The sequence below is a fragment of the Sminthopsis crassicaudata genome, chromosome 4, assembly GCF_048593235.1.
Source record: "Sminthopsis crassicaudata isolate SCR6 chromosome 4, ASM4859323v1, whole genome shotgun sequence".
Classification (NCBI taxonomy): domain Eukaryota; kingdom Metazoa; phylum Chordata; class Mammalia; order Dasyuromorphia; family Dasyuridae; genus Sminthopsis; species Sminthopsis crassicaudata.
Genome location: NC_133620.1, coordinates 351,993,149 through 352,007,894, shown reverse-complemented (window position 1 = coordinate 352,007,894; position 14,746 = coordinate 351,993,149). Strand labels below are relative to the sequence as shown.

The 14,746-nt window shown below is 36.2% G+C and overlaps 1 protein-coding gene and 1 long non-coding RNA gene across 2 annotated transcripts in view; one reads left to right on the top strand and one right to left on the bottom strand.

Annotated features, from left to right (window-relative positions):
- The window catches only part of LOC141539154 (uncharacterized), a 55,485-nt gene that overhangs the window by 16,896 nt on the left and 23,843 nt on the right, over positions 1 to 14,746 (bottom strand). The window lies entirely within an intron of this gene.
- On the top strand, positions 9,072 to 9,386 carry LOC141541347 (keratin-associated protein 3-3-like). Its single transcript, XM_074265485.1, has one exon. It carries the CDS (start codon positions 9,072 to 9,074, stop codon positions 9,375 to 9,377), a length of 306 nt encoding a protein of 101 aa, XP_074121586.1. The 3' UTR covers positions 9,378 to 9,386.

The following is a 14,746-nucleotide window of genomic DNA, read 5'->3' as shown; positions in this document are numbered from 1 at the left end:
TACCTCTAAATCACTATTGATCAGAGAAATGTAAATTGAGACAGCTCTGAGATACCACTACATACCTCTCAGATTGGCTAAGATGACAGGAAAAGAGAATGATGAATGTTGGAGGGGATGTGGGAATACTGGGACACAAATACATTGCTGGTGGAATTGTGAATGCAACCAACCATTCTGGAGAGCAATTTGGAACTATGTTCAAAAAGCTATAAAACTGTGCATACCCCTTGATCCTGCAGTTTCTACTGGGCTTATATCCAAAAGAGATCTTAAAGGAGGGAAAGGGACCCCTATGTGCAAAAATGTTTATGGCAGCCCTTTTTGTAGTGTCCAGAAACTGGAAAATGAGTGGATGCCCATCAGTTGGAGAATGGCTGAATAATGTTATGAATGTTATGGAACATTATTGTTCCATAAGAACAGATCAGCAGGATGATTTTAGAAAGGCCTGGGGAGACGTACATGAATTGATGCTAAGTGAAATGAGCAGAACGAGGAGATCATTGTATATGGCAAGAGCAAGATTATACAATGATCAATTCTGATGGATATGGCTCTTTCCAACAATGAGATGATTCAAATAATTTTCAATGACCTTGTGATTGAGAGACCCATCTATACCCAGAGAGAGGACTGAGGGAACTGATTGTGGACCACGACATAGTATTTTCACTTTTTCTGTTGTTGTTTGCTTGCATTTTGTTTTCTTTCTCAGTCTTTTTCCCTTCTTGATCTGATTTTTCTTGTGCAGCAAGATAACTGCATAAATATGTATATGTATATTGGATTTAAAATATATTTCAACATATTTAACATGTATTGGATTACCTACCATCTAGAGAAAGGGGTAGGGGGAAGAAGGGGAAAATCTGAAACACAAGGTTTTCCAAGGTTCAGTTTTGAAAAATTACCCATGCATTTGTTTTGTAAATAAAAAGCTTTAATAAAATAATAAAATTTAAAAATAAACACATATGCTCCAAATGAAATTTGAAATAACTCCAAAGGATTAATGATGAACCTTACTATCTACCTCCAAAGAAAGAACTAATATTTATTTTCAACATATTGAAGCATGATATTTTTCACTTTGTTTCTCTTTTTTGCTTTTATTATAGTCTTCTTGTACAAGATGACCAATACAGAAAATTTTTACATAATTGTACATGTATAATCTATATCTGATTGCTTACTTATCAAGGAGAGAGGGGAGAGATGGATGGATGACTAGAATTTGGAACTCAAAACTTTAAATAAAACAGATTTTTAAAAATTAAGGGCATTTTATTTAGAGTGGCTTCAAACTTTGACTCTGTAAGTTATTCTTTGTGTGACCTTAGACAAGTCACTTCATTTCTATATCTGTGAAATGAAAGGTTTGATTAGATGACTTCTCAAGCTTCTTCTATCTCTAAATCAAAACTATTCTCTTCACTGTGTTCTAGAGAAAGTTTAAGAGCAGAAAACCGGTCAGTCCCCATAAGATTTTTGGGGGACATTTTTTTAAATTTTATCAGCCCATGCCAGTAGGGAGCAAAGACCTCCTTTGGCAATATACTCAACAAGTAATCATTCATTACGGGAGAAAGAAAAGAAAAAAGAGACACAAAGACAAAGTGATAGAGAGGAACAAAGAAGGAGCAGCATAGTAAGGGGTAGTTATGTCCAATATTGTGATACAAATAAAAGAAGCAAGACTGTCTCTGCCCTCAAAAGTTTACATTCCAGGGTTATTTTTGTTGTTGTTGTTGTTATTGTTGTTGCTCAGCCATTTTTCACTCATGTCCATGTTTTTATAATCCTTTTGGAAGTTATGTCTATGCCATTTCCTTCTCTGGCCTATTTTACAGATGAGGAAACTGAGGCAAACAGGGCTAAATGACTTGCTCAGAGTCACATAACTAGTAAGTGTCTGAGGTTAGATTTAAACAAAGTAAAATGAGTCTTTATGATTCCAGACCCAGTATGCTATCCACTGCACCACCTAACTGCCCAGTACATTTTAGTAGGAGAGAGAAAATACATAAAGGTGGAGTTGGAAAAGATGTTTGGAAAAAGTGATCAGAATATAAGAACTCTAATTCCAGGTAAAATTAGGTGAAAGCTCATCTATGGAAACCCAGAGTGGTTGCAGGGTATCTAGTGGTGGTAGTCTGAAGGGGATAGTGGAGGGAGTACAGATGGGACAGTTTGGTAGTTGTGGATGGGAAATGACGTGGAAAACTGGTTTCAAACAAAATCATTTAAAAATTCAACTAACAGAAATGAGGGTAGTTATAGAGTCAGACTATGACTCAGTATCTCATTTCCTTTTGAAGAGCTCAAATGGTGAGATTCCCAAAGCAATCAACTTTAACCTAATTTATAGGAAATTTATTCAGTTGTCAGATATGTCTACTAGAATAGGGAAGAATATATTTTTAAAAGGCAAGATTCTAGAAACTTCTTCCCATCCTTGATGCATTGAGATGAGAAAATACATATAACTCACTTTGAAAATTTTAAAGTGCTTCATAAGCACTAGCTACTATTGTTGCTGATGTTGTTACATCTCTCAGTAAGGAAAAGCAACACATGAGAATGATTCATCTCAGATCTTTAATTTTATTGAAGGTTATGGTCTCATCAGACACAGATCATATTTAGAACCAAGAGGAAAAGACACAAAGAAATTATTTGATGTCATAGATTTTGCTGATTTGTAACCTTAACCAGTGACCAATCATTGGTGATGAGGACTATGATGACAAGTCCCTTTGAAGATGAACTCTATAGGAAAATTTCCTGGACAATGAATTTGACTATTGCAAAGTAAATATGATTAACCTAATAGGACTCAGAAATCTTCATGGATAACTAAATACCAAACTAAATACCAAACACTCATGGAAAGGAGGTGACATAGACAGAAAATTGGGCAGGAAATCTTTGTCCTGGGCCAACACCCACTGGGGGAAGAGTATATAAGAGAGAAGACATTCAAATCATCAAAAAATACTCATCTTCCTTTCCTACTAAGCAGGAAAACAAACTCCCAACATCATGTCTTGCTACCACGACTGCTGCTGCAGTGTCCCCACTGGACCCGCCACCACCATCTGCTCTTCCGACAAGTGCTGCCGATGTGGAGTCTGCCTCCCTAGCACCTGCCCACATACCACTTGGCTGCTGGAGCCCACCTGCTGTGACTGCTGCCCACCTCCCTGCCACATCCCTCAACCCTGTGTGCCCTCATGCTTCCTGCTCAATTGTGACCAGCCCAAACCATGCCTGGAGAACCTGGACCTGACCACACACATCCAGCGTTGCCCTTGCCCCTGTGAGCCTTGTGCCCCCCCATGCTGCTGAGCGGTGGCTATCTCTGCCCAGCCTAACAAGAGCTATGTGATATCTATCCTATTTTGATCTGCTTCAATAGCCTCAACAAATATCACCAGATATTAGGATGGGGGGCAGATATGGCAAAGAACACTTTTATCATTGATGGAAAGGAAAACAAATTGTCTCTTTTGGCAATTTAGAGGAATATGAATGATAAGCTATTTCATTGGCTAGTTGTATCCAAAATATTGGAATTCTTGAGACTTCAGACTATGCTTTTTTTTTTTTTTTTTTGTCAATTTGTTCCTTAAGTTGCCTTTCCTGTCCTGAATACTTTTGTCAAGGCTAGGGTTTCCTTATGAATTTCCAAATAAACTTGATTTCTCAAGTATTTATTTCAGAATTTTCTGTGTTTTTTTATAAAGAAGAATTGGAATCAAGATAGGTTCCCATTACCAGAGTGGCATAGGTTAAAATAATTTATCAGCCAATATTCATTAAGCATCTACTAAGACTTTGGGACTACTAAAATAAACAAACAGTGGACAGAGGGCCAAACTTAGAGTCAGGAAGACCTGCATTCAAATTTGAGACTCACTAGCTATGTGACTTTAGACACTTAAACCTATTTGCCTCAGTTTCCTCATCTGTAAAATGAACTGGATTAGGAAATGGCAAACCATTCTAGCATCTTTGTCAAAAACATTTCAAATGGAGTTCCAAAGAGTCAGACATTACTAAAAAACTACTGAACAAATCTTAATTAAACCACAGGAAGTCCAAAAAAAGGTCTGTGGCTTGAACAGCAGGGACACAGCCTGAGGCAACATCTAATCCACATAGTGCCAGGCTTAGCCTGAGGCTGTGGAACTTTACCAGCCCAGTGGAATTCCCAGAGAAGCAGAACCTTTGAAGTAGGGACCACGGTTTCTGGGCAGACACTTCCAGTCTGAGCGCAGGGGCTTTTCACATCAGCTGCTGATATCCATGCCCCATGGGACGTATTGGCTGGGCTTTGTGTCGCTTTTACTGTTCAGTCTTAAACCTCAAGGAAGTCACTAGGACACACAGTGGGGTCCTTCACTGGGCAACCCTCACAGCTCAGCCGTATCATTTCTGAGGCATTTCCGGGGAGGGGGAGGGAAACTCTCTCCCAAAGCTCTCTCTTAGCTCAGGCACAGGAGCTGCTGCATCCATCCAGTCTGGGAGGAAGCTGGTAAATAAGTAAATAAACTTCTTACCCTAAGGGCAGACCCCCAAAGATTTTTTAACAATGAGTAAAAAGCTGAAGAGAATGATTGATTCCTTCTACACAGAGAAAGAGCGGGTATCCAACCCCAAGGAAGTTAACAGCAGAAAGTCAGTAGATAACACTCTAAAGGGGAATGATACCTTTCCCCCATCACATAACTCTCTCCTAGAAGAGACTATTAAAAAGTTAAGAGAGTTTGAAGAAAAATGGGAAAAGGAAAGAGAAGCTGTAATAGAGAATAACAACATTCTGAAATTTGAGTTGGAAAAAGTAAAGAATTCACAGGAGATGCAGGGAAACAAAATCTGTGAATTAGAAAAGGTTAAAAAATCACAGGAAAGTAGGATTTCTGAATTGGAAAAAGAAAATAACTCTCTAAAAAAATTAGGGAAATGGAAAAAAATTCAATAGAGCAAAATAATTCATTTAAAAACTCAATTGGGCATATACAAAAAGAACTAAAAAAGGTCTGTCTCTGGGGATACCATGTGATCCAACAGAATTGTGATGAACTATTGTCCTTGAACCCCAACTCAGGAGAAAGGACTTTACTCTACAACATAGAGAACTCCAGTGGCTCCCAAGAGGCGGGTTAGATGGAAGATGAAACTCTGACTGCTAGAACAGTGTCATTTCATCATAAAAAATTTTCTCCATCTCTCATACTATCTCATACACTTGCTTCAGCTACCAAGTGGGTCTGCCTAAAGGCCCTCCCCTGACAATGTTACATGCACATTCCACTCAACTAAGTCTTAGGCCATGGACAAAGTCATAACCAGAAGACATTAGAACTAAATTGATAATGAATCAACATAAAACAGAAACGAAAAGCTATGGAGATGCTGTGAAAGCATGTCCAGGACTGATCACAAATAATTATGTTCTATGTCATCTTCAAGTTGGATTGTTCTTATTGTTGAGCTATTTCAGTCATATCTGATTCTTTGTGATCCCATTTGAGGTTTTCTTGACAAAGATAATGGAGTAGTTTGCCATTTTCTTCTCCAGATCACTTTACAGATGAGGAGACAGATGCAAACAGGATTAAGTGATTTGACCTGGCTTACCCAGATAGTAAATGTCTGAGATATGATTGGAACTCATGAAAATGAGTCTTCTTTTTTCCAACTCCAGTGTTCAATCCACTATGCCACCTAATTTCCTTCAAGTTGAGTGCCATCTACCAAAAGCCAATCAATGACAGCAAAGTACTATAGCAAAGACACTGAGTTTGAATTTGATGGGCCTGAGTTCAAATACTGGCTCTGCTTTCTGGGTGATCTTGGGCAAACCATCACACTTAAGTTCTTTTCATGAAAAATAGGAGCATTGGACTAGATGTCATTGGTGCTATGGAAAAAAATGATGGATCTGTAGCCAGAGACCCTTGGTTCAAATTTTGTCTTTGCCATTTCTTATCTATGATTTTGAGCAAAGAACTTTAGTTCCATGGGCCTCAGTTTCCTCATCTATAATAAGAGAAAGTTAAACTAGATGTGAATCTATGATGAAGGACTTATGACCTTCAAATTTCCTTCTGGCACTATGATGCAAGAAGCATAAAAATTGTTTCTCTTGGAAAAGAAAGGAAATAAGAATTTACTAAATACCCACTATGTATCACCTGATGTGATATATTTTAAACCAACCAATAGCATTTTATTTTTCCAAATATATGTAAATTAGTTTTCAAAATTCATTTCTGTAAAATTTTTTGTTTAAAATTTTTCTTCCTTCCTCCCTTCTTTCCTCTCCTCATGGCAGAAAGCAATCTGATATAGGTTAAATATGTGTGATTCTTTAAAAGATATTTCTCTATTTGTCACGTTGTGCAAGAAAATTCGGATCAAAAAGGAAAAAGCTATGAGATTTTAAAAATAAGCAAGGAAAAAAATTATACTTCAATCCACATTCAGTTTTCATAGTTCTCTTTCTGAATGCGGATGGCATTTTCCATCCCGAGTCTATTGGAATTTCCTTCAACTGTATTGGAATTGCCGTGAATCATGACATTATTGAAAAGAGCCAAGTCCATGTGATATATTCTTTATTTCATCCACCTTAATGGTATATCTACTTGGGAGCCAGCATGGTGTTTGTGCATAAATTAGGATAACACCACTGTTAGCAATGGTGTCAGCTTCTTATTTTTGCTTCCTATACCTGGGAATTGTCTGTGTCTTTCCAAGCCACAATTATCTCTGGAACTTCAAGGGCCATAGAATGAGAGAATTAATGATCACTGTACAAGGCCAAAATGATGGTTAAGGTCACCTAACCTTTGGACAAAGCCCAAAATTTACCCCTTTGTCCAAAATTGATCTGTCATACAAATAAACATGGGATTGAAGGAGAAAGCAGAAAGTGTGGAAGGATTTTTGTTTGTTTATTTATAAAAATGTATAAATCATGCTTCCCATCAGTGATGCAGACTTTTTGCTTGCCTTTCAGACCACAACAGAGGGAAGTTTGGTCTTGTGAATCCTATTCTTAGCTTTTAACCTATGAATCACTAGGTCTCCCCAGGCAAGGTTTTTTTTTAACCTCTTGAGGTCCCAGTCTTATAAAATAAGAAAAGTTATACTCAACTCCACGAAAGAACAATCATGGTGAAAATTAATTATTATTTATAAAACATTCCCAGGGAATTAAATGAAAACTGATAGGGATATATAAAGCCATGATTATATATTTGCCTTTTTATGTTTGTGCCTTAAAGCCTACAGCATGTGATAATAAGCATAATTCCTCTACATTTTAAATGTGGACAGTTGCATTATCATGACATAGTTGTCTTTAATATAATGTGCCATTTTACAAAAAGAAAATAATGTTATTTCTGCCATGACATTATGGTGTCAGCATATCTAATTGCTAAAGCTTTCCTTCAAAACAGCATGGGGAAACAGTTGAACTTAAATTGATTTGACCACCTAACTACATTGCCAGCACAGTAGATGCTGATAAATACATTTGTTGCATTGCAGAGAAACTTAGACATATGAAAGAGGGAAGTGCTCTAGTATACAATGCAATGAAAAATTCCAAGTCTTTGTATATATCATGAAACATAGTTATGAATTCCTAATTAGCTGTTCATAAATCAGTTTAAAAGCCACATCTTTCACATGATTCCCACTCATCCCCAAGCTGTTCATGTTTTCTCCACTACTGAAATTATTTTGTATATTTATATGAATTTATATCATATTGACTTATCTGTGTCCATGCTATCCCTTACTGTTATCATAGGTCAAAACCAAAGCTCCTTAAGGATAGGGACAGTTTCATATTTATTTTTTGGCCTTCGCATCTCCAATAATTAGCACAGTGCCTGTCATACAGTAGGTATTTTATAGATTAACACATTATTCAAAAAAACTGTTCAAAACAAGGCACACATCTGACTTCTTTCTGAACTTGACTTATTTATTTAGGCATTATCTATTCATCTTCATTAAATCTAATTCACTAAACATTTATCCAATCCTTACTATGTATAAGGCTCTATGGTGAGTACTTCCTAAATACAGATGGAGTCTTTGGAGAGGTGAGTTGCTTCATAGATTTTCATTCATTTAATTTTGTTCTTTATTTGTGCTGTTATTTGGACACACTGAGTCTTTAGACATTTCCTCTTTGTCAAGAAGCTGCAGAGGCACAGCTCTAAGGTCTCACAGATTCTGTGAATTGACTATATATAAACATGACCTAAAATTCTTATTTTGCCCCAATTTCTACAACCCTCACCCCAAGATACACACAATAAAAAAAACTGCTCTTATTTTCATCATCTCCTTTGATATAGTCCAATTTTCCTTTTAATATTCTTCATTAGTGTATACATTGGAGGGCAGCAATTGGACAGATCCAATCTAGATAGAAGAGATTTCCATAATCAAGCTTTTTTCCATAAGTAAAGAAAGTCACCAAGAATCATTCCTGCTCTTAAGAAAACAGGAAAAGTTTGTTGAGGTTTGTTGATTTCAGAATGATAATTTTTAAAAGAAAATTCTATGAAAACAGGACAAATTCATTCCCCCATCACTCAATAGCCAGTGTTAAGAGAAAAAAAAAATACAAATAGCACTTTAGGGAAGGTTTGAGATGCCCTATGCATGTGTCATTTGCAATGTTTCTCGTGAGGATGGTTGTGTAAATTGCTCTAATGACAAATTCTTTGATGTATCTCGTAAACCTTGATTCCCAGTGACAAATGCAAAGAGGAATCAGTTAAGACTTAGTAATGAACTCCAATAAAATGTAATTATCAAGAATAAAGACTCTTTGTTGGCATGTAAATGTCAAATCAAAATAATAGATCCAGGAAAAAAAAACAAAACAAAACAAAAATAAGGAAAGAAGCCTTGGGATTGGTCCAATCCTTGCTGGGGAGGATATATAAGAGCCCCACAAAGACAGCAGACATTCAAACCATCAAAAAATACTCATTTTCCTTTCCTACTAAGCAGGAAAACAAACTCCCAACATCATGTCTTGCTACCACGACTGCTGCTGCAGTGTCCCCACTGGACCCGCCACCACCATCTGCTCTTCCGACAAGTGCTGCCGATGTGGAGTCTGCCTCCCTAGCACCTGCCCACATACCACTTGGCTGCTGGAGCCCACCTGCTGTGACTGCTGCCCACCTCCCTGCCACATCCCTCAGCCCTGTGTGCCCTCATGCTTCCTGCTCAATTGTGACCAGCCCAAACCATGCCTGGAGAACCTGGACCTGACCACACACATCCAGCGTTGCCCTTGCCCCTGTGAGCCTTGTGCCCCCCCATGCTGCTGAGCGGTGGCTATCTCTGCCCAGAACCTGACAATATCTACAAGATGCCTATCCTAGTTTGACCTGCTTCAGTAGCCACCAATTATACCAGATGTTGGGATGGGGGCCAGATGTGGCAGAACCATTTTCAGCATCAATGCAAAGGGAATTGTGAAGCCCCCATTGGTAGTCTGGAAAATGGAGAGGTGAATATCACTTTGTCCTTCCAAGGATATTCAGCTCTATTAGACTGATATATATGATTCTTTATTTGGGACATTTTGGGGGTTCCATTTACAGTCTTTTGTGTCTTCCTAGAGACTAATAATAAACTTTTTTCCCCTTCTGGCATAGCAAAAATGTCTATGATTTTTTAAAAAAATTATTTATGTACTCTTGCTGTATGTATTTATTTCCTGCCTTCCAAATAGTAGCATTTTAAAACTATAAAATGGTTCTAAATTTTTAGGAGTAGAAACCAATAAATAAGCATTTATTATGCTCCTACATAGCAATAGCTGTTATCAGCACTGAGGAAATAAAAAACAGCCTTGTCCTCAGAAAGTTTACATTCTATCAAGATAGAAAATATGCAAATATCTAAATATATTCAAAATATAGGAATATGGCTATGTTTGTGATTTCATTGATGTAGAAAACTACCAAGTTTACTACTGCATCTTTTCTTCAACTTATATAGCCTTAAAAAGTTGCTGAGACTACTGAGAAAATAATTGACTTGTCCAAGATCACAAAGCCTATGTGTATCAAAGGCAAGACTTGAACCTTGGTCTTGATGGTTTAGCATTGTTTGTCTATCAATTATGCCAAATATACACAATATAAATGCAACAAAACTGGGGTCACTAACAGCCAAGAAATTAGGAAAGGTCTCATATAAGACCTTTGGAAATTGAACTTTAAAGAAAAAAAAAAAAAAGATTTCCATGAGGAAGAAATGAAGGAAGTATCTTTTGGGAGTTGCAAAGGAAAAGATGGGAGATGCATCAAAGTGAGTAAAAAAACATCCTGATTAGCTATCTAGACCAGAAAATGTATAGAGGAATAATATCGAATAAGCCTAAAAGAGTAGGTTGGAGCCAAATTGTAAAAGGTTTTAAGTGTGTAAGATTATTATTTAAAGGGAAATGGCAAACTGCTCTAGTATCTTTGCCAAGAAAATTCCAAATAGGGTCACATAGTCAGACAAATTTGATGACTGAAGAGTAACAACAATATATCAAATAGTGGAAGGTTTGGGTTTTGGTTTTTTTTTTTTTTTTTTTGGACTAGGCAAAAGAAACTATTTTTTGCTTCATTTTTACCTTAATTACTGAATGTGTTACCTCAGACAAACTGAAACCTGTCAAAAGCTCAAAAAGGTCACCATGAGACTAGTGACTTTGCATAGTCCTCCTTCATTTAAATTCAATTCACTTGCTTAAAATATGGTTCTCTTCAAGAACAAAAGATAAACAACAATCCTCTCTTTAATCACTGGCACCCATCTCACTTATCTCCAGCAACAAACTATTCTTCAAAAGGTAAAAATCTGACTTTTCCCAGGCAAAACGATTCAAGAGCTCCGTATAACTTCAAGGATTAAGATATAAAGATACAATATTTAACACTTTGTTTAATATTTAAAATCGTTCATCATTTGGTTCTATTGTTTCTTTTTGACTGATTTAATTTTGACCTGAACTTGGGCTGTGAGATGTACTTGCTATGCTTTGTACATAATGTTTCTATCCCTACTCAATGTTTTTGTATACAGACTATCTATCCCCATGCTTGAAATGTTCTCCTTCCTCATCACCACCTGTTGGAATTCATAGTCCAACATAAGGGCCACTTTCTACACAAAGCCTATCTGGGTACTCTCTGTTATTGCTATTTCTCAGCCTTTCTTAAACAACATTGTACTTCATTTTTACATATTTTGAATTTTCTTACCCTTGTACCTATTGTCACCTACCCAATTGGGTACAACATAAAGTCCTTCAAGAACTTTGATGTATTTCTGTCTTGTTACCACAGTACCTAGGACAGTGTTCATCATATAGAAAGAGGAGATAAGAACTGGACTTGTGAGTTCATTGATAAAAAGAATTCCTAGGTAAGGAAATTCCCTATAATAATGCAGGTTGACACCTTCTCTGAAATGTATATTCTTTGAGAATTGATATCAAATTGAAGTTATAGATATTCCTATATATTTCAATCAAATACTTTTCAATCTGTAGAGTACTATATTAATGATAGACATGATTATTATCTCATTTACATTGGCTACGTGATCCTGAGGAGATACCTTAAATTTTAAGTTCTCTCACAGAGTTTTGTTAAATGTTTCTTAATTATGACCCACACTTAACACCGTACACCAAGATCAGGTCACAATGAGTTCAGGACCTAGGCATAAATAATGAGATTATGAATAAATTAGAGAAACATAGGATATTTTACCTCTCAGACCTGTGGAAGAGGAATGAATTTATGCCCAAAGAAGAACTAGAGATCATTATTGATCACAAAATAGAAAACTTTGATTATATTAAATTGAAGTTTTTGTATAAACAAAACTAATGCAGATAAGATTAGAAGGGAAACAATAAACTGGAAAAACATTTTTATAGTCAAAGATTCTGATAAAGGCCTCATTTCCAAAATATATAGAGAATTGACTCTAATTTATAAGAAATCAAGCCATTCTCCAATTGATAAATGGTCAAAGGATATGAACAGGCAATTCTCAGATGAAGAAATTGAAACTATTTCTAGCCATATGAAAAGATGCTCCAAGTCATTATTAATCAGAGAAATGCAAATTAAGACAACTCTTGAGATACGACTACATACCTGTAAGATTGGCTAGAATGACAGGGAAAGATAATGCACAATGTTGGAGGGGATGTGGGAAAGCTGGGACAGTGATACATTGTTGGTGGAATTGTGACCAGCTATTCTGGAGAGCAATCTGGAACTATTCTCAAAAAGTTGTCAAACTGTGCATACTCTTTGACCCAGCAGTGTTACTACTGGGCTTATATACCAAAGAGATTTTAAAGAAGGGAAAGGGACCTGTATGTGCAAGAATGTTTGTGGCAGCCCTCGTTGTAGTGGCCAGAAACTGGAAACTGAGTGGATGCCCCTCAATTGGAGGATGGCTGAATAAATTGTGGTATATGATATTAATATATAATATATATATAATATAATAATATTATGGAATATTATTGTTCTATAAGAAATGACCCACAGGATGATTTCAGAAAGGCCTGGAGAGACTTACATCAACTGACGCTGAGTGAAATGAGCAGGACCAGGAGATCATTATATACTTCAACAACAATACTATATGACGATCAATTCTGATGGACGTGGCCCTCTTCAACAATGAGATGAACCAAATCAATTTCAATAGAGCAATAATGAACTGAACCAGCTACACCCAGTGAAAGAACTCTGGGAGATGACTATGAGCCACTACAGAGAATTCCCAATCCCTCTATTTTTGTCCGCCTGCATTTTGGATTTCCTTCACAGGCTAATTGTACACTGTTTCAAAGTCCTATTCTTTTTGTACAGCAAAACAACTGTTTGGACAAGTATACATATATTGTACTTAATTTATACTTTAACATATTTAACATGTATTGATCAACCTGCCATCTGGTGATGGGGGGAAGGAGGGAAAAAATTGGAACAAAAGGCAATTGTCAGTGCTGTAAAATTACCCATGCATATATCTAGTAAATAAAAACTACAATTAAAAAAAATGTTTCTTAATTAAATTTTAATCTGGTCAAGGCTATACTTGGGAGTATTGGAGTTTAATACCTTTGTGAGAGTGATAATAATTTAAGGGTCCTCCCCAGGATCACACAGCCAATGTACATGAGATAATCATCATGTCTATCATTAATGTAGCGCTTTACAGCTTGCAAAACATTTGATTTTTTTTCCTAATTTTAACAAACATTGTCTTATTTTATCTTCAGAGGAACTCAGGGAGGTAGGCAAGCAGGCAACAATTAAGTATTTGCTATATGCTAGTCACTCTGCTAAGCACTAGGGACACATATACAAGGAACAAGAACACTATGCCTGCCCTCAAGGACCTCAAATTCTAATAAGGAAAGAGGACACACAAATAAGAGCTAAAGGAGGTAGAAAGGTGTCAGAATTTAGATTATTATTACTATTTTACAGATCAGGAAACTGGGGTAAACATAGATTTAGAGACATTGCCAAGAGTCACATAGCTAGTGAATTTCTGAGACTGGATTTAAATGCAGGTTTTCTTAACTGTGAGGCAGGCTCTGTATCCATTATATGAATATATCTGTCTGTCAAGTAAAAGGTGCTTAATAATCCCATGTTATTTTGAATTAAATTGAACTCATGAAACATAAGAATTAAAAATTGGTCCCCATTTCCTTGCAATCCCCTTTTGACATCATTAGTGATGGTGGCAGAATGGTAAACAGGGAAGTTTAGGGTGCTGACGATCACATGTTTTGGACTATGTATTAATGATAATTTAACTGATGGTATGCTAAGTGGGAGATGGTTGTCCAATTGCAATGGATTTGAGACATTGCTAGAGAAACTGAGCTCTATGACTCCATGATGCATGTCAATATTGACATTCTCACTATAAACTATATGGATATAAACATTGTGCTGAACATATAATAATTACTACCTTACAAATAGAAATTAGCTCAAGGGAAAGACATATGCATTGTTAATAATTATTATTTTTAATGGTAATGATATATTCTTTGTATTCCTTCTAGGGAAAACATTTTTTCTAAGTTTTTCTAAGTAACACTAATTTTTAAAGTGGAAGAGAACAAAGAGGTATGAAATACAAATGAGGTTGCTTGCTGAAATGGATAAATTATAATGGAAAGAGTCAAGAAGATCTGCATTTGAATCTTGCCTCAAACACTTATTAATTTTATTGCCCTAAGCTAGCCCCTTTTTGTAACTAAGTTTGATTGCCCATAAAATGGGATGATCTCTTCAATCTCTAAATCAATAATCCTGTGAATCCCTCATTTTACAATAAGAAAAATGAAACCCAAAAGAACTAGAAGCTGAATGGATGCCCATCAGTTGGGGAATAATTGAATAAATTAAAGTATATAAATGTTATGAAATATTATTGTTTTATAAGAAATGATCGGCAGGATGATTTTTGAGAGACTTACATGAACTGATGCTAAACAAAGTTAGTAGAACCTAGAGAACATTATACACAGCAACAACAAGATTACATGGTGATCAACTGTGATGGACTTAGCTCTTTAAAAATGAAATGATTCAGGCCAATTCCAAAAGATTGTGATGGGGAGAGCCATCTCATCCAGAAAGAGAACTAT

What these genes read in the sequence shown, in the direction of transcription:
- LOC141541347 (XM_074265485.1), top strand. Translation starts at nt 9,072, where the DNA reads ATGTCTTGCTACCACGACTGCTGCTGCAGTGTCCCCACTGGACCCGCC.